We start from the raw sequence: 18,095 nt of genomic DNA, 5'->3' as shown, positions 1-18,095 counted from the left end.
AAAAAAAAGACGTGTGACCAGGCCCAGTGGCTCACACCTGTAATCCTGGAGCTTTAGGAGGCTGAGGTAGGAGGATCACTTGAGCCCAGGAGTTCAAGACCAGCCTGGGCAACATAGCGAGACCATCACCATCTCTACAAAAATTTTTCTTTTTTTTTTTAAGACACAGTCTTGCTTTTTCGGGCAGACTGGAGTGCAGTCGCATGATCTTAGCTCACTGCAACCTCCGCCTCCCAGGTTCAAGCATTCTCCTGCCTCAGCCTCCCAAGTAGCTAGGATTACAGGCTCGAGCCACCACACCGGGCTGATTTTTTGTATTTTTGTTAGAGATGGGATTTTGCCATGTTGGCCAGGCTGGTCTCAAACTCCTGACCTCAAGTGATCTGCCCACCTCGGCCTCCCAAAGTGTTGGCATTACAGGCATGAGCCACTGCACCCAGCCCAAAAGTTGTTTCTTAATTACCTGGGTGTGGTGGCATGTGCCTGTGGTGTTAGCTAGTTGGGAGGCTGAGGTGGCAGGATCGCTTGAGCCTGGGAGGTCAAGGCTGCAGTGAGCCATAATCACGCCAATGCACCCAGCCTGGGTGACCGAGCCAGACTCTGTCTCAAGAGAGAAAAAAAAAAAGGCATGTGTTAGCTCTGATGGACTGACAACCGAATTATCTACATTCTCCTCAATTTCTGCCCCTGGGTCTCTGTATGTGCAGTGATGACCGACGCACAGTCTTCCTTCCCGACTCCCTTTCCTTAAAGTCACATTGTTCATCATCTTCTCTGGGAAGCATTCTCCTGTAGCTCTGCAATGTGCCCTTTTGGGAACCTGTATGTAAGTTGAATTGAGCATTTATCTCATTATGTTGGTGTATTTCATTGTCTCTGAAGACAAGGACTCTCACTGTCTTGTCCACCACAGTGTTTTTGTGTCTGGCTCATGGCTGGAGTTCAACAAATGTACTGAACAAAAAAAATAGACACCTCAGCCCATATTTAGAGCCCTCCTGCTTCCCCCACAAAAAAATACCCTCAATGTCCCATGTTTAGGCCTTGCTCTTTCTCTAAAGGAAAGGTCACAGTGGTGTGAATCTGTTTTTTGTCTCTTAGACCTCCCTGCCCCAACATTGCCACCCTAGCCGTATTGATTTCCAGACATCTCTATCTGGAAATTTTTTATTTTTATTTTTTAGAGACAGGGTCTTTTTCTGTTGCCCAGGCTGGAGTGCAGTGGCTCCATAAACAGCTCATTGCAGCCTTGACCTACTGGGCTCAAGCGATCCTCCTGCCTCAGCCTCTGGAGTAGCTGGGACTCCAGGTGCAGGCCACCATCCCCAGCTGGACTCGCTTTCTGAATGTTGCCTAGATCTGTCCTCCACATGAAAGTATAGGATGCCAGGAATCACCTTTAGACAAGCTGGCAGCTGCCCAGCCCAAATTCCTCTTCATCTGAGCCATCTGTTCTCACAGACACCATCATTTTCTATTTTTTTTTCAGCTGTGACAGCAGCATTCAAAACGACTTTAAGGATTATGTCTGCAAAGCAGACTTTGCACCTCTCCTGCAAATGGCCCATCCTCTAAAATATCTGTACTGTAATTGCAAGTGGGTACTTTCAAAATTCAGATATTCCATTTTATTTAATGCTGAAACACTAGTACCTACATTTGTTGGTGATGATTAAGTCTGGGTCAAATCAAGACAAAGAAAACATATGGTAATTTGAACAAGGAAAGGTTTAATATTTTTAAAAAATCAACAATAGCCAGGCACAGTGGCTCATGCCTGCATTCCCAGCGCTTTGGGAGACCGAGGTGGGCGAATCATGAGGTCAGGAGATTGAGACCATCCTGGCTAACATGGTGAAAAACCCATCTCTACTAAAAATACAAAAAATTAGCCGGGCGTGGCGGCAGGCACCTGTAGTCCCAGCTACTCAGGAGGCTGAGGCAGGAGAATCTGTTGAACCTGTGAGGCAGAGGTTGCAGTGAGCTGAGATCGCGCCACTGCACTCCAGCCTGGGTGACAGAGTGAGACTCCATCTCAATAAAAAAAAAAAAAAAAAAAAAAAAAAAAAAAAAAAAAAAAAATCACAATAACAGAGGATTAGGGAAATGAAGGTTTAGATTGTGTATTATTTTTCTAGAACTGACATAACAAATTACCACAGATTCATTCAAGAGGGCTCAGTCTCACCCCATCTCCCAGACTGGAATGCAATGGTAAAGTCATAGCTCACTGCAGCCTCAAACTCCTGAGCTCAAGCGATTCTCCCACCACCACCATGCCCAGCTATTTGATTTTATTTTTTTGTAAAGATGGGGTCTTGCTTTGTTGCCCAGGCTGGTCTCAAACTCTTTGCTTCAGGTGATCCTCCTGCCTCAGCCTCCCAAAGTGCTGGGATGACACATGTGAGCCACCCTGCCTGGCAAGAATCCTTCCTTGCCTCTTCCTAGCTTTTGGTGGCTGCCGGCAATCTTTGGCATTCCTTGGCTTGCAGACGCCACACTCCAATCCCCGCCTCTGTTGCTACACGGCACTCTCCCCATGTGCGTCTGTGCCTGTCTTCACATAACATTCTCCTTTCTATGTGTCTGTGTCCAAATTTCCCTCTTCTTGCAAGGACACCAGTCATTATATTACAGCCCATCCTAATCCAGTATGATCTTGATTACATCTGCAGACTCTATTTCCTAATAAGGTCATGGCTGGGTGTGGTGGATCATGCCTGTAATCCCAGCACTTTAGGAGGCCAAGGCAGGAGCATTGCTTGAGCTCAGGAGTTCAAGACCAGCCTGGGCTTTAGTGAGACCTCATCTATACTAAAAAAAAAGAAATTAAAAATTACTTTGGGAGGCCAAGGCAGGTGGATCACGAGGTCAAGAGATTGAGACCATCCTGGTCAACATGGTGAAACCCAAACCCCGTCTCTACTAAAAATACAAAAATTAGCTGGGCATGGTGGTATGTGCCTATAGTCCCAGCTACTTGGGAGGCTGAGGCAGGAGAATCACTTGAACCCGGGAGGTGGAGGTTGCAGTGAGGCAAGGTCATGCTATTGCACTCCAGCCTGGCGACAGAGTGAGATTCCATCTCAAAATAAATAAATAAATAAAAATAAAAATTAGCAGAGTGTGGAGGTATGTGACTGTAGGTCCCAGCTACTCAGGAGGCTGAGGCAGGAGGACTGCTTGAACCCAGGGGGCCAGGGCTGCAGTGAGCCAAGATCCAGCCACTGCACTGCAGCCTGCATAACAGAGCAAGATCCTGTGTCAAACAACAACAGCAACAACAACAACAACAACAAAATAAGGTCACATTCAGAGGAAGTGAAAGGTTCAAGATTTGAAAATATCTTTGGTGGGGTCGGGGAAGGTAGGGAGACAAAATTCTGCCCACTACAGATAATAAGAAATAAACAGAATTCTAAGGAAAAAAAAATGCAAGAAGAGCAGATATTAGGTTGGCGCAAAAGTAATCGCGGTTTTGCCATTACTTTTAATGGCAAAAATCACAATTATTTTTGCACCAACCTAATACAAGGAGCAGCCATGACTCCTCTCAGGCTGAGACAGGGCATACAAGAAAAAGCCTCCTGGCTCATGCTTGTAATCCCAGCACTTTGGGAGGCCATAGTGGGTGGATCATTTGAGGTCAGGACTTCGAGACCAGCCTGGTCAAAATGGTGAAACCCCATCTCTACTAAAAATACAAAAATTAGCCGGGTGTGGCGGCACGCGCCCATAATCCCAGCTACTTGGGAGACTGAGGCAGAATTGCTTGAGCCTGGGAGACAGAGGATGTGGTGAGCCGATATCGGGCCACTGCACTCCAGTCTGGATGACAGAATGAGACCCTGTCTCACCAAAAAATAAAAGAAAAAGAAAAAGCCTCCTTCCTTCCTGAGATCCAGAAGTTTTTGGGGAGGGCACAGAAGTACAGAAGCCGCTGGAGTGCCAGACTGGTGGAAATTGCTGGAAATCCACCCTCTTGGGTGCCAGGGAAAGCTGTTCATGGGCAGGTGTCTCTGCAGAGGGACTCCACTGCAAAACCGTCCAGAGGGCACCTGGGAGAGCTGCTGACCCTGGGGTTCTGCTGGCCACCCTGCCCTGCAGAAGCAGGAAGCTGGGAACCCACTTGTGCTGCAGGAGCCTCCCAGGAGGGTCTGCCGAACCCGGAAGCAAAACCCTTTCTTCCTACAATGTCTCTCCAGCCATCTATTGACAAAACTTAGCATGATGCTGGCTGGCAAAAAAAAAAAAAAAAAAAATTAAAAAAGATATATTTAAAGGGTCCAGACCCATTTTCACAGAGCAGGAAAAAATGAATTTGGAGCTGAAGATAATAAATTGATAAGTGGTACAGTGACACACTGTTTCAGATTTTAATAGGCCGCTCACCTCATCTTTGCCCTCCAATCCTCCCTTCTCCCTTCTGGAACTTCTCACCTCAGCCCTATCATTTTACCACTCAGCTCTTCCAAACCTGACCCCTGCCTACCACTGCTCCACCAAATAAAGGGGGCAATGACAGAATCGGTGACAGGTGGCTCTTGACACTAGGAAAGAGGAGGTAGACCATGGACAAGATCAGTTTTCTCAGATCAAAAAACCAAAACAAAACAAAATTTAAAAACTGGCCGGGCACTGTGGTTCATGCCTGTAATTCCAGCACTTTGGGAGGCTGAGGTGGAAGGATGGCTTGAGGCCAGGAGTTTGAGGATGCAGTGAGCTATGATCACACCACAGCACTCCAGCCTGGGTAACAAAGCAAAACCCCATCTCTAAAAATAAACACTTACAAAAAAAACTTAGGTCGGAGCAGTGGCTCACACGTGTAATCCTAGCACTTTGGGAGGCTGAGGCCGGCAGATCAGTTGAGGCCAGGAGTTTGAGACTAGCCTAACCAACATGGTAAAACCCTGTCTCTACTAAAAATACAAAAAATAGGCCGGGCACGGTGGCTCACGCCTGTAATCCCAGGGCTTTGGGAGGCCGAGGTGGGCGGATCACAAGGTCAAGAGATGGAGACCATCCTGGCCAATATGGTGAAACCCCATCTCTACTAAAAATACAAAACTTAGCTGGGTGTGGTGGCGGGCACCTGTAGTCCTAGCTGCTTGGGAGGCTGAGGTAGAAGAATCGCTTGAACCCAGGAGACAGAGGTTGCAGTGAGCTGAGATTGCACCACTACACTCCAGCCTGGGCGACAGAGTGAGACTCCGTCTAAAAAAAAATACAAAAAAAATGCCAGGCGCGGTGGCTCACGCCTGTAATCCCAGCACTTTCGGAGGCCGAGGCAGGCGGATCACGAGGTCAGGAGACTGAGACCATCCTGGCTAACACGGTGAAACCCCGTCTCTACTAAAAATACAAAAAAGTAGCCGGGAGTGGTGGCGGACGCCTGTAGTCCCAGTTACTTGGGAGGCTGAGGCAGGAGAATGGCGCGAACCCGGGAGGCAGAGCTTGCAGTGAGCCGAGATCTCGCCACTGCACTCCAGCCTGGGCAACAGAGCAAGACGCGGTCTCAAAAAAAAAAAAAAAAAAAAAAAAAAAAAAAAAAAAAAAAAAAAAAATTAGCCAGGTGTGGAGGCATGTGCCTATAGTCCCAGCTACCTGGGAGCATGAGAATCACCCGAATTTGGGAGGCAGAGGTTCCAGTGAGCTGAGATTGAGCCACTGCACTCCAGCCTGCAGGACAGAACAAGATTCTCTCTCAAAAAAAAAAAAAAAAAAATGTAGTGACCTGAGGTAGCTGGCCAAAGTAGAGGAGCCCCTGGGGGAAGTCTAGAAAGCTCCTCATCAGGAGAGTTAAACTGGCAGGAATGTGCTGAAAGTTGGCTGAACCAAGTACTTCAGGGTGGAGAGGGACTGAAGCTGAGGAAAGCAGCAGACCCAGTGATAATCTTGCACACAGGAATATAAATGCAGTGATATAAACTCTAAACTCTCAGGATGGCAGGCATGGTGGCTCATGCCTGTGATCCCAGCACTTTGGGATGCTGAGGCAGGAGGATCTCTTGATCCCAGGAGTTTGAGACCAGCCTGGGCAACATAACAAGACCTTGTCTATACTAAAAATTAAAAATATACATATATATATATATATCACTGGCGGAGCATGGTGGCTCATGCCTGTAATCCCGGCACTTTGGGAGGCCAAGGCGGGCAGATCCCCTGAGTTCAGGGGTTCAAGACCAGGCTGGCCAGCATGGCAAAATCCTGTCGCTACTAAAAATACAAAAATTAGCTGGGCATTGTGGTGCATGCCTGTAATCCCAGCTACTCGGGAGGCTGAGGCAGGAGAATCACTTGAACCTGGGAGGCAGAGGTTGCAGTGAGTTGAGATTGCACCACTGCACTCCAGCCTGGGTGACAGAGCAAGACTCTGTCTCAAAAAATAAAAAATAAAAAAATTAGCTGAGAGTGGCAGTGCACACCTGTGATCCCAGCTACTTGGGAGGCTGAGGTGGGAGGATCACTTGAGCCCAGGAGGTCAAGGCTGCAGTAAGCCATGATCGCACCACTGTACTGCAGCCTGGGTGACAGACCAAGACTTTGTCTAAGAAAGGAAAAAAGAAAGATGGGCCACCCACAGTCGAAACGGACCCTGAGTGTCTGAATAATGACACACCGAAGTGCACCAACGGCCACACCAGCAGCCCCACTGGAGGCTGTGTGGGGCCCTCTTGCTACTGCATCAGCAGCATACACTGGGGTACACCCCACAGTATGTCCACCACCAGTGTAGGGAGTGGGCAAAGTAGAAGTTGTTGAAATGGAAAGTCACAAAAAGAGCAGAGGTGAGACCGCAAGACCATGAGGGCTCACATTTGCTGGCCTGGGCTAAGGGCCAAGACTGCCACAGTCTACCTTAGATTTCCATTTGATGAATTCTAGCACCCCAAGTTAGGGTCACACGGGTGGGCTCCCTACCAAATACTCAGGTCCAGGGCTTTTCTTTGGACTACATCTTTTGCCCTTGGTGTCACTGACTTCAAGAGACTTAGAGAATCAAAACTCAGATTAGGGTCCGGCATGGTGGTTCATGCCTGTAATCCCAGCACTTTGGGAGGCCAAGGCAGGCGATCACTTGAAGCCAGGAGTTCGAGACCAGCCTGGCCAACATGGCGAAACCCCGTCTCTACTAAAAATACAAAAAACTAGCCAGCCATGGTGGTTAGCACCTGTAGTCCCAGGTACTTGGGAGGCTGAGGCATGAGAATCACTTGAACCCAGGAGGCGGAGGTTGCAGTGAGCTGAGATGGCGCCACTGCACTCCAGCCTGGGTGACAGAGAATCTCAAAAACAAAAAACAAACAAACAAAAAATACCTAAAAACTCAGGTTAGGCCTGCTCTGCTTTTGAAGGTTTTTCCTGCCCTGGGGCCTGAAAAGCACTTGTGGGGCTTAGCTCCTAATTTGGCAAGGTTGGAAGAATCTCCAAGCACTCACAGCTGAATGAAACATCACTGTACCTCTTCAGGCACCATACTGCCAGGCCTGATCCAGAGGGAGACAGAACACTTCTACGTGGAAGACCCACAGCCTGATCCCACCAGAAGTCTGAATGTGTTTCCAGAGGACCCAGTGGATCTCCTGTTAGAGAGATGCTGTAGTCCTGGAAGAACGTCTCCCTGACTGAGTCCTTAGGGACAGAGCTGGGGAGCCTCCATTTCCCACATAAGCTCTTTCCATTTCATTTCCATTTCCCGATTATGCTCTTTCCATATCATCCCTTGTTTGTCTGTTTTGAGACAGGGTCTCTGTCGCCCAGGCTAGAGTGCAGTGGCGCAATCATAGCTCACTGCAGCTGCGACTTCCCAGGCTTAAGAGAGCCTCCCACCTCAGCCTCCTGAGTAGCTGGGACTACAGGCTTAACGCCACCATACTCGGCTCATTTTTTGTTTTTTGTTTTTGTAGAGATGGGGGTCTTGCCATGTTGCCCAGGCTGGTCTTGAACTCCTGGCCTGAAGTGATCTGCTATCCTCTGCCTCCCAAAGTGCTGGGATAACAAGGTGTGAGCCACCACACCCGGCCCTGTTTTATCACTTTCTTCACTCAATCCCCTGAGAAAGAATTATGACACCTAGACCAGGAAGCACCTCTGCACCTTATCTCGGACCCAGGATTCTAGGCTTCACGGTCTCTCGTTCTGTTAAGAAAACAAGATAAGGACTGGGGCTGAGCACTCACGCCTGTAATCCCAGCACTTTGGGACGCTGAGGCGGGAAGACTACTTGAGCCCAGGTGTTCAAGACCAGCCTGGGCAACATAGCGAGATCCTGCCTCAAATTAAAAAAAAAGAAAAGAAGGACTGGTTTGGATCGGGAATCTGGGGAAGGAGAACTAGCGCAGACACGGGCTTTGGTTAAGCGGTCAGGTCACCTTCACAGTGCTGTAAGAAGCCACTACATGCCCACTACATGCCCACTTCCTCCCCACCAATAGCCCAGTTCCCGGTAAAGGGTCCATGACGCAGCTCCTCCAAGCAACAGCGTCTCACCCTGATCCCTTACTCCTCAGGACTATTTACACCTCCCCCATCATGAAAGCCCCTTTTGAGAGAGTGGTTCCTGAGAGCCGGGCCCCACGAGCAAGCCAAGCTATATTCTTGGCCTCCTGCAAAGACGCCCCTGTCCTGTAGCCCTCTGCGCGGACCGCGGGCACCCCCACTCCTCCGGGAAGAAGTAAGGTAGACAACACTCAGGGGAAGTCAAGCTCAGCGCCCCCAGTCTCCTCCCCACTTCGGCTAGGCCCCATATCTCCAGGACAAGGCGCCAGCAACGGAGCCACAGGCCGCACCAGCCCGTCTTCGATCCCGGATGTTCGGACTAAGGGCCTCTGCCACCCACTCCTAAACTCGGACCCTGGGTCGTGGGAACCCAATTTAGGAACCCAGGAAGGTGCCGGAACCTTCCTCAAACGAGGCCACTCTAGGAAGTTGGGAATTTCACATATCGTTAGCACTCAGTCGACGTTTATTGGTCTAAGAACGAAAGAACCGGAAGATGCCCTTAAAAAACGTGGCGGCACTCTAGCTTCAATCGGTTGCCTCAACATATCAAGAAACCTGGCATTGTATGTGGCCCTCAAAAGATGACGCCACCCGGTCCACCATGGTTCAACGAGGACTAAGACATCTGCCCTCAATCATCATGGCGGCGCCACTCAGTTTGGCTTCCTGCCCCTAGGGATGATGGCCGCCAGGTGGCTTCACTTAGTTTTTCACTACCCCGGAAGACGGGGACCGACGATTGGGCGGTATCCAGAGGCCCCGATAAGAAGGCCATCGGCGGTTGGGCAGCCTTGGGTAAGCTTGGTTTTAAAGGAGCCGGAGGTGGGAGCTGCGGAAGACCCGGGATCCACGGGAGGCGGCGGTGAGCAGCGCTTTGGGGAGGGCAAGGAGTGGCTGGAGAGGGCGGGGGTGGGGCGGGGAAGGAAACTTCTGAACCATCTGGTCTTGGGCCGGGGGAGACCGCTGGGCGGGGACGCAAGGAGGGAGGGGGCGTCTGTGGGCGGGACCTCCCGGGATTGGAGTGAAGAGGGTATCTGCTTGACAGTGGATCCCTGGGGATCTAGGCTGGGTTCGGAGATGCTCCAGCTCGGGCCGCCCCTGTCTGATAGGAGCTTTGCGGCGCCGAAGCTCACAGGGGAAGGAGAAGCCTCGCCCGGCGTCTGATTGGCGGAACCGCGCTGTAGGATTCTTTCCTCAGGGATCCAGTCTAGGGGATCTGGTGGGAGGGAGGGTCGTCGATGTGTGGAGTGTTGCTTTGGAGTCCTCGGCCACTCGCTGTGAGAGGAGGAGGATCACAGAGGGATCCAGCGGAAATAGCCTCCCAGGACCGGGATCCCCGTGGATCCCGGGGCACAATCTGCAGGGACAAAGGCCTCGGGAGGCTCGGGCCGCGGGAGAACTGGGGCCGCTGCATTCTGGGTTCTGGCGGCAGGTGCCAGGCAGGGCGCGAGTGATCCGCTGATCACGGCGGTGGCAGCGGGAGGACACCCGCTCCGGGCGACCGACCGGGGGCGCCCTTTCGCGCCCCAGGGCTGCGGCCGCTGGGCTACGGGGAGCCGCGGGCGGACCATGAAGGGCGGAGCCCCAGGGAAGGGGCCAACCCTCACCCCCCGCTCCCCCGCTCCCCCCTTACCCCAGGCCGCAGCCTGGGATTCCCCAGGGACCCCCTGGAGCCGCCGCGTCTCCCATGGACTTGCCCGGGGACCCCAGGTGAGAGCGCACCCGGCCCGCCTGTCTTGACCCCGGGAGATGGGGATCCTGGCGGCCGTGCCGGGAAACTACAGAGCCAGCGACAGGTTCGGGCGACCGTCCTCTGCTTCTTTCACCCTCCAGCCCGCCTGGCCAGGCGCGTCTGTGCCGCCAGCCTCTGACTCGAGCATTATGGGGAGCCAGGAGCCCGAAACGGCGGAGGCTGCAGCCCCTGGGGGCCCCTTCTCCCCTGGAAAAGGCCTCTCGGCGGGTCCTGGCCGTGGTGCTGGAAGATGTCATGGCTGTTCACATGGTGAGCCCCCTGAATCGAGAGACCTGCTATTCTCCCCTGACTTTCCTCACTACCAAACTCGGGCCAGATCGCTACTGAGGATAACTGAAGTCCAAATCCATCATTGTCGTACCCGTCCCTCAGGCAGCCTCCCTCATGCTAGAGTCCTGCTTGGCTCCCACTTACTCCAACCTAGAATTGGGCAGTGCCCGTTCCCCCCACAAACCTTTTTGGGATGGAACCACATCCCTGTAACTCTGAGAAACTTTTTTTTTTTTTTTTTTTTTTTTTTTTTTGTAGAGACAGGGTCTTGCTATGTTGCGCAAGCTGGTCTCAAACTGGCATCAAGTGATCTTCCCATCTCTGCCTCCCAAAGTACTGGGATTACAGGCATGAGCCACGGCGCCGGGCCGAAACTCTTCTGCTTTCTTCCCAGCCCAGCCTCCTTAGGAAGCAGGCTGAGGTCTTTGACTCCACTGCACAGATAAGAAAAACTGTGGCCCAAAAAAGGCAGTGACCCACCCTAGCTCACCCTGTCTGTTTCCCTAAACAGCGTGGGTGAGATTACCCAGGTCCCACACCTGCAGTTTAGGACTCTTAATATCTAGCCCCTAATTCAGTCCAATTCATCTCTTCTCTGGGGATCCGAGTGAATTCTAGCCCCAATCTCTGTTATGTTTGTGGCTCAGGGCACTGTTAGGCACAGGGAGACCTTGTCCCATCCAGCCTCATTCCATCACCTTGCTCTTGACACCTCTTTCTCTTCCAGGTCCCCGTGGTACCCTCAAAGGAGACCTCCATCCCACGGCACCACAGCCGTCAGGATCCTGTCCACAGGCAGCCTCCTGCCTCGCCACCCCGGCAGGCCGGGTGGTCCTCGAAGGCCAGGTGAGCATGGCAGAATGGGGGTAAACCAAGGGCCCAGCTGAGCCCTTCTAATCTTCCTGTTCCCTCGCTAGGCCTCCCGATCCTCTGTGTTTGTGTCGCGAGCCCTTGAGCCGCGTCCACCGGACCTCTTCCACCCTGAGGCGGCGATCAAGAACAACCCCTGGCCCAGAGGAGGGCCCTTCACAAAAGGTGGACCAGGCCCCCCAGCCCACCCTGGTGGTGATGCTGGAAGACATCGCCAGTCCTAGACCCCCAGCTGAGGTATGGGAACTGAGGGTATGGATGTCAAGGGTTCTACTGGGTTCCAGCAGGGATAGAAGAAGGGTGGGAGGCCTGAGTCTTAGGTGGATTTTTCTTGGGGTGAGGAGAATGGCATTGTAGGTGGCAGACACTACCTGAGCAAAGACTATATAAAAACGTCTTTGGCATGAACCCAAGCAAGTATCTGGGAACTGAAAGAGTCAGGATGTGGGGCACTAAGGAGGCTTCCCTGCCTCCCCACAAACATTCCCCTATTTTTATCCAGGGCTTCATTGATGAGACCCCCAACTTCATCATCCCAGCACAAAGGTGAGAGAGCTGGAGTAGGGATTATCAAAGGATCCAGGCAACAGCCATCATCCAGGTAGCCAGAGCTAGGGGCATCGGGACTGATTGATCCAATCCTTCCTTGTGACATCTTAAAAAGTCTTAAGGGGCCAGGCACACTCACGCCTGTAATGCCAGCACTTTGGGAGGCCGAGGCAGGAGAATTGCTTGAGCCCAGGAGTTTGAGGCCAGCCTGGGCAACATAGTGAGACCATATCTCTACAAAAACATTGTTTTGTTTATTTATTGTTTATTTTTGAGACGGAGTTTTTGCTCTGTTGCCCAGGATGGAATGCAATGCTGCAATCTCGGCTCACTGCAACCTCCGCCTCCTGGGTTCAAGTGATTCTCCTGCCTCAGCCTCCCCAGTATCTGGGATTACAGGCATCCACCACCATGCCTGGCTAATTTTTGTTGGCCAGGCTGGTCTTGAACTCCTGACCTTGGGTGATCCACCCGCCTCGGTCTCCCAGAGTGCTAGGATTACAGGTGTGAGCCACCAAGCTCAGACAAAATATTGTTTTAAATTAGTTGGATGTGGTTGTCCTTGCCTGTAGTTCTAGCCACTTGGGAGGCTGAGGTGGGAGGATTGTCTGAGCCGGGGATGGAGTTCAAGGCTGCAGTGAGCTGAGATTGTGCCCCTGCACTCCAGCCTGGGCCACACAGCAAGGCTCTGTCTCAAAAAAAAAAAAAAAAAAAAAAAAAAGAAGAAGAAGCCTTAAGGGATAGGGGAGTTGCTGGCTCAGGTGGGATACCTGGAAGTTCCCCCTAGCCTTTACCTTGCCCTTCACCCCAGAGCTGAGCCCATGAGGATAGTTCACCAGCCAACACCTCCACCCGGGGACCGAGAACCCCCATTCCAGCCATCTGCTCTGCCTGCAGACCCTCCGGAGAGCCCACCACCAGGTAAGGACTTGAGTAGAGATCAGATGAGACTTGGGGGTCTAGAACATCCTAGTTGAGCTTGGAAGTGTCAGGTAAAGAGGTGGGGATAGGGTTTAACCCCCTCCCAGGGCAGGGCATGGTATATGAAGATGGGATGACGATGTCAGAAGCTTGAAGCTCAATTCTTAAATGCAGAACTTAGTGTTTTAGGGGTGGGCTAATTCCTCTGTGCACAAAGTTGAGCATGCGGGGAGGGGCTGAGGCTACTGAGGAGGGGCTGAGACACTGCAGCCAAGGAATATCCACCTGTGACCCTCTCCTTTCCTCAGCCCCAGATCCTGCTCTGGAGCTCCCATCCACCCCACCACCGTCCAGCCTTTTACGCCCCCGCCTCAGTCCCTGGGGCTTGGCCCCGCTCTTCCGTTCCGTCCGCTCCAAGCTGGAGAGCTTTGCTGACATCTTCCTCACACCCAACAAAACCCCACAGCCCCACCCCCCGTCCCCCCCAATGAAGCTGGAGTTGAAGATCGCCATCTCAGAGGCTGAGCAGTCTGGGGCTGCTGAGGGCACTGCGTCTGTTAGCCCCCGGCCCCCCATCCGCCAGTGGCGGGCTCAGGACCACAATACCCCAGCACCTCTTCTTAAGCCCTCTCTGGGCCGAAGCTACTCCTGCCCTGATCTGGGGCCCCCTGGCCCAGGTACCTGCACCTGGCCACCTGCTCCACCCCAACCAAGCCGGCCACGGCCGCGGCGGCACACTGTGGGTGGTGGGGAAATGGCCCGAGCCCCGCCACCCCCTCGGCCCTGTCTCCGGAAAGAGGTCTTCCCTCTCGGAGGAATGGGAGCCTCCCCTTCTCTCGCCACATCTTGCTCGTCCACGGCATCCACTTCCTCCTTCTCCGAACCAGCAGAACCCAGGTAGTGCTCTCAAAAATTCCCCCTCGAAGCCTAGCCGCAGCCTGGTCCCAGCCTCCTTCCCTGAGTATCCAGCGGGCAGGAGACGGGGCATAATGCAGTGAATCCTGTTTGTCCCTGAGCCTTGACCTTCTTGGCAGGTTGGGTTCAACCAAAGGGAAGGAGCCAAGAGCCTCAAAGGACCAGGTGCTTTCAGACCCTGAGACCAAGGTAGGCATTCAGATTGTGTAGAAGAGACTAGTGGGGGCCTGAGCCCATGTCACTCTTTTACCCTCTGCCCCATTTTTGCAGACCATAGGAAAGGTTTCCCGATTCAGAATACGCAGAACACCAGCCCGTCCTCAGCTAAACCTTACACCAATGGGACTGCCTCGACCAATCAGGTGAGGGGCTCATTGGGCATTGATCCGTCTTGGCCAAACAGATGCAGGCTCATGTCCCCTGAAGTATAGCTTTGTCTCCCCTCAGGGAGCACAGTCCAGTCCAAAGGATTCAATTCGGTGTGGGCATGGTTTGTGCTCAAAATTGCCTGTCTGCCTTATGTAGCACTCCTGGCCCTGACATGTCCCAGAAACTGAAATACAGACCAGGCCTTACCTGTCCCTTCAGGCCCCACCGGCCCAAGGTTTCTCAGTGGCCTCTGCTCTTTGCTCACAGGTTGAACAAGAAGGAGTTCAGCTTGGAAGAAATTTACACCAACAAGAATTACCAGTCACCCACAACCAGGAGGTGAGACACTTGGAAGGCTTGAGGGTGGCAGAGGGAAGTCTGGAGCTATGGGGCATGCTGATAACCAGCTCCTCTCCCTGCCTCGCCCAGGACCTTTGAGACTATCTTTGAGGAGCCCCGGGAGCGCAATGGGACTCTGATTTTCACCAGCTCCAGGAAGCTCCGGCGGGCTGTGGAATTTCGGGACAGCAGCCTTCCTCGATCACGACGGCCGTCCCGTGGGGTCCGGGCTGCAGGGGGCAGGACTGTTCCTCCCCATGTGGCCCCCAGCCCTGATGTGGGCCCCCTGCTCCAGCAGCGGCTGGAGGAGCTAGACGCCTTGCTCCTGGAGGAAGAAACAGTAGATGGGGAGCAGCCCCACTGGACCTAGGTGCCCTATCTGTTTGTCATCCATTCTTAAGGGATGGGAAATCTCCCAGGCAGTTTTTTTTTTTTTCTCTATATTTCTAGTAAAGTTTTCGATATGTTTCTGATTCTTTTGTATCTCTAGCTGAGTTTAAGACTGATTTGGCTGATGTTTCTACGTTGACCCCCAAAGGTCTGAGAACTGGGACTGGTGCCAGAGATGGTGACAGGCATTGGGTACAGAGTACAGGGAGGGGGTGGAGTGGTCACTTGAGATATAGATGGATAGATAGGAATGGAGTTTCACTCTTGTCACCCAGGCTGGAGTACAATGGCACGATCTTGGCTCACTGCAACCTCTGTCTCCGGCATTCAAGCAATTCTCCTGCCTCAGCCTCCCAAGTAGCTGGGACTACAGGCGTGCACCACCACACCCACTAATTTTTGTATTTTTAGTAGAAACGGGGCTTCACCATGTTGGCCAGGCTGGTCTAGAACTTCTGACCTCAGGTGATCCACTCGCTTTGGCCTCCCTAAGTGCTGGGATTACAGGCATGAGCCACCATGCCCAGCCTAGAGATATTCTCTTGATTAGAGGATTCTCCTGTGTGGAGGGACACTTCTGAAGCAGTGTCAGATGATACTGTGACCCTAGACCCTGGTCTGGGTTCTCCCAATTCATTTATATAGAGACTGAAAAGCCTATAGTGGGTCAAGGCCTTGAAGATCAAGATGGCCCTGAATTCCTACTAACATGGAGGTCAGGACCTGCTGCTGGATTCAAGAGCTACGGTAGGCCAGGTGCGGTGACTCACGCCTGTAATCCCAGCACTTTGGGAGGCTGAGGCAGGTGGATCACAAGAGACTAGGAGTTCAAGACCAGCCTGGCCAACATGGTGAAACCCCGTCTCCACTAAAAATATAAAAATTAGTTGGGCATCTTGGTGCATACCTGTAATCCCAGCTACTCAGGAGGCTGAGCCAGGAGAATCACTTGAACCCGAGAGGTGGAGGTTGCAATGATCTGAGATTGCACCACTGCACTCCAGCTTGGGGGACACAGCCAGACTGTCCCCCCCAAAAAAACAAAAACAAAAAGAGCTAAGAGTAATGGGCCATAATGAAGCACTCAAGACGACTGTCATAGGTGCTTGACCTGCACATGTCCCTGCGACAGGGAATTAGTCATTTTATGGATGAGAAAGCAAGGCAGGCATGTCAGCGCGCTGTCCACTTTCAAAACGGTAACCTGGGCAACCGGAGGCCAGAAATGGCTTCCTCTGTCTTTTTTTTTAAGCCAGTCACATTGAGCAGCGGGGTGCATCTTTCATAAGCGAGAGGCATCACAGGGCAGTGGCTGAACACAGACGTGGCTAGGAGACTACCAGCCCGTTTGTGCGCGCTTTCCTCTGTCCCAGTAAAGTGGGCTGACAGCATCTCCCTCGTGGAATTATTACCAAACGCAGTCACTAACGCTCATGCAAGAGCATGAGAAGAGCTCATGCTCTTCTCAAGAGCAAGAGAAGAGCTCATGCAAGTGCAAGGTGTTTTCGAATTGCTAGCGCTCGGGGACCGCTGCCAGCAGCCTCGCCTGGAAAGGACGCGGCTACCTGTTAGCGCGGCCAACGCAGACACAGCACGCCGCCGCTCGAGCCACCCCGCGCCGCGCAACAACCCGCCAGCCGCCAGCCGGACGGCGGCGCCCCCACGCGCCTGCGCGAGACGCCAGGCTGTCTGCGGGCCGCGCCGAGCGGCGGAAAGGCGGCGATGACTTAACTGGCTGAGGAACAGAACCTCTCGCATCCGCACGCCCCCCAGCGGCCAACGGCCCCCAACGCCTCAGGCTCCGCGTCTCCGCCCCCTCGCCTGACGCCATCAGGAGACTGGCCAATAAACTAACAGTGGGAAGAGGCGGGGCCCTGCGGGAACCTCCCCAAACACCTACTTCTAACCAGTCGAGTCACAAGACTGGGGGAAGGGCGGAGCCAATCTGACGTAACCCAATCCAAGATTTGAGGGCGGTTACATGCATCCACTCCCTCGGGTTTGGCTCCGCCCCTCGCCGTGACGTGACCCTCTCAGCCTATCAGCGACTGCGCCCGTGGGGGGTGAGGGGAAGGGGGCGGAGAGTGGGAGGAGGCCAAGAGAGGAAGGAGGCGTAGGCTGAGGAGGAAGAGGGAGGAGGGGCAGGGAAGTCCTGGCGGAGAAGCGCCCCAAGACTCCAAAGGAGACAACAGGAATTTGCGCTGGAGGTCCCCCGCTGCCCTTCGGCCGTTCCGGATTCCTTAAGGCCCAAGTCGGACAGAGACGGAGGAAAGGAGGAAGAGACTTTTATGTCGGCGGACAGAGGAGCTGTACCCGTCACCGTTGCCTCACATCCGGGGCTTTGGAGGGCTGGCCCCGCGGCCTCGCCCCGCCTCGCGCCTTTCATGGCGACCGGAGGCGGAGGCTGGAGGAGCTGGGTCCGGAGGAGGCCCCTTTAAATCTCCTTAAAGGGGTGGCCACTGAACTCGGCGCCCTCCAACGCCAGCCTTAAAGGGGAAGCGGCCGAATAGACGCTGACAAATTGAGAACTGTGCCGTTGGGAGAACTGGGGCGAGTGGGGTTTTTATTTACCTCCTCCTCCCCCACACGCAAGAAGTCTTTTAAATTCAACTTAAAGGGGAAGTGGCCGCTTGTGGCGGACTAGAAACTAACTCCGAGCCCTTAAAGGGACGGCCTGCTGTTTGAAGGACCCTGGCCTCCTTAAAGGGGTGGCCTCGTTGAGCCGGAGGACTTGAGACACTTTTAAAGGGGAGGTCTGCGTTTCGGGCGAGCTTTCGGCCCCTTTTAAAGGGGTGGCCCTTCCTCTTCCTCGGGGAGACTTGCCTCGACCCCTGGCAGGGGGCGGCCACCGCACTAGACCGCCGGACACTGTCGGGTCGTCTTAAAGGGGCCAGGGGCTGGACAACTTGAGGCCTCGCCTTAAAGGGACGGCCGCCCCGTTTTCGCCGTCGCGGCCCCGCCGAGCCCGCAGGGGGGGCCCTCGGGCTTGTCGCCCCGGGGGCGGCGCCGGCTTCCCGGGCCGTGGCCTTGGGGCAAGCTTGGGGCCAGCAGATCCGGCTTTAAAGGGGAAGCCGTGGCCCTCTCGTCGCTGTGCAGCCGCCAGCGCCGCGCCTGCGACCCCGGGCCTGCGGACAGTCCGCTTCGGGCCCCGCCGCCTCCGGATGCGGCGCTGAGGGCGGTCGCCATGGAGACGGCAGCGGCCGCGGCCCCG

At 53.6% G+C, this 18,095-nt stretch overlaps 1 protein-coding gene across 2 annotated transcripts; it reads left to right on the top strand.

The window, feature by feature from the left end:
- Positions 1–9,221: 9,221 nt before the first annotated feature.
- PRR14 (proline rich 14) lies at positions 9,222–14,967 on the top strand. 2 transcript variants are annotated; one of them, XM_017875064.1, is made up of 12 exons: positions 9,222–9,370; positions 10,147–10,218; positions 10,342–10,510; positions 11,259–11,377; positions 11,449–11,638; positions 11,904–11,947; positions 12,762–12,871; positions 13,180–13,768; positions 13,906–13,975; positions 14,057–14,148; positions 14,423–14,494; positions 14,585–14,967. In XM_017875064.1, exons 2-12 carry the CDS (start codon positions 10,196–10,198, stop codon positions 14,862–14,864), a joined length of 1,758 nt encoding a protein of 585 aa, XP_017730553.1. In that variant the 5' UTR covers positions 9,222–9,370; positions 10,147–10,195; the 3' UTR covers positions 14,865–14,967. The 2 variants fall into 2 exon arrangements, with proteins under 2 accessions (XP_017730553.1, XP_017730625.1); XM_017875136.1 differs by lacking the exon at positions 9,222–9,370 and adding an exon at positions 9,433–9,688.
- The last annotated feature ends 3,128 nt before the right edge of the window (positions 14,968–18,095 follow it).

The sequence above is a fragment of the Rhinopithecus bieti genome, unplaced genomic scaffold, assembly GCF_001698545.2.
Source record: "Rhinopithecus bieti isolate Rb0 unplaced genomic scaffold, ASM169854v2 scaffold_63, whole genome shotgun sequence".
NCBI classification, from domain to species: Eukaryota; Metazoa; Chordata; class Mammalia; order Primates; family Cercopithecidae; genus Rhinopithecus; species Rhinopithecus bieti.
Note: the sequence above shows the minus strand (reverse complement) of the source record. Positions and strands in the feature narration are given on the sequence as shown.

Bases quoted from the DNA above. Each gene is read 5' to 3' on its own strand.
- PRR14 (XM_017875064.1), top strand. From the start codon at position 10,196: ATGGACTTGCCCGGGGACCCCAG. The intron at 10,511-11,258 runs GTGAGCCCCCTG...TTTCTCTTCCAG, and splicing joins ATGTCATGGCTGTTCACATG to GTCCCCGTGGTACCCTCAAA. The intron at 13,976-14,056 runs GTAGGCATTCAG...CCATTTTTGCAG, and splicing joins TTTCAGACCCTGAGACCAAG to ACCATAGGAAAGGTTTCCCG.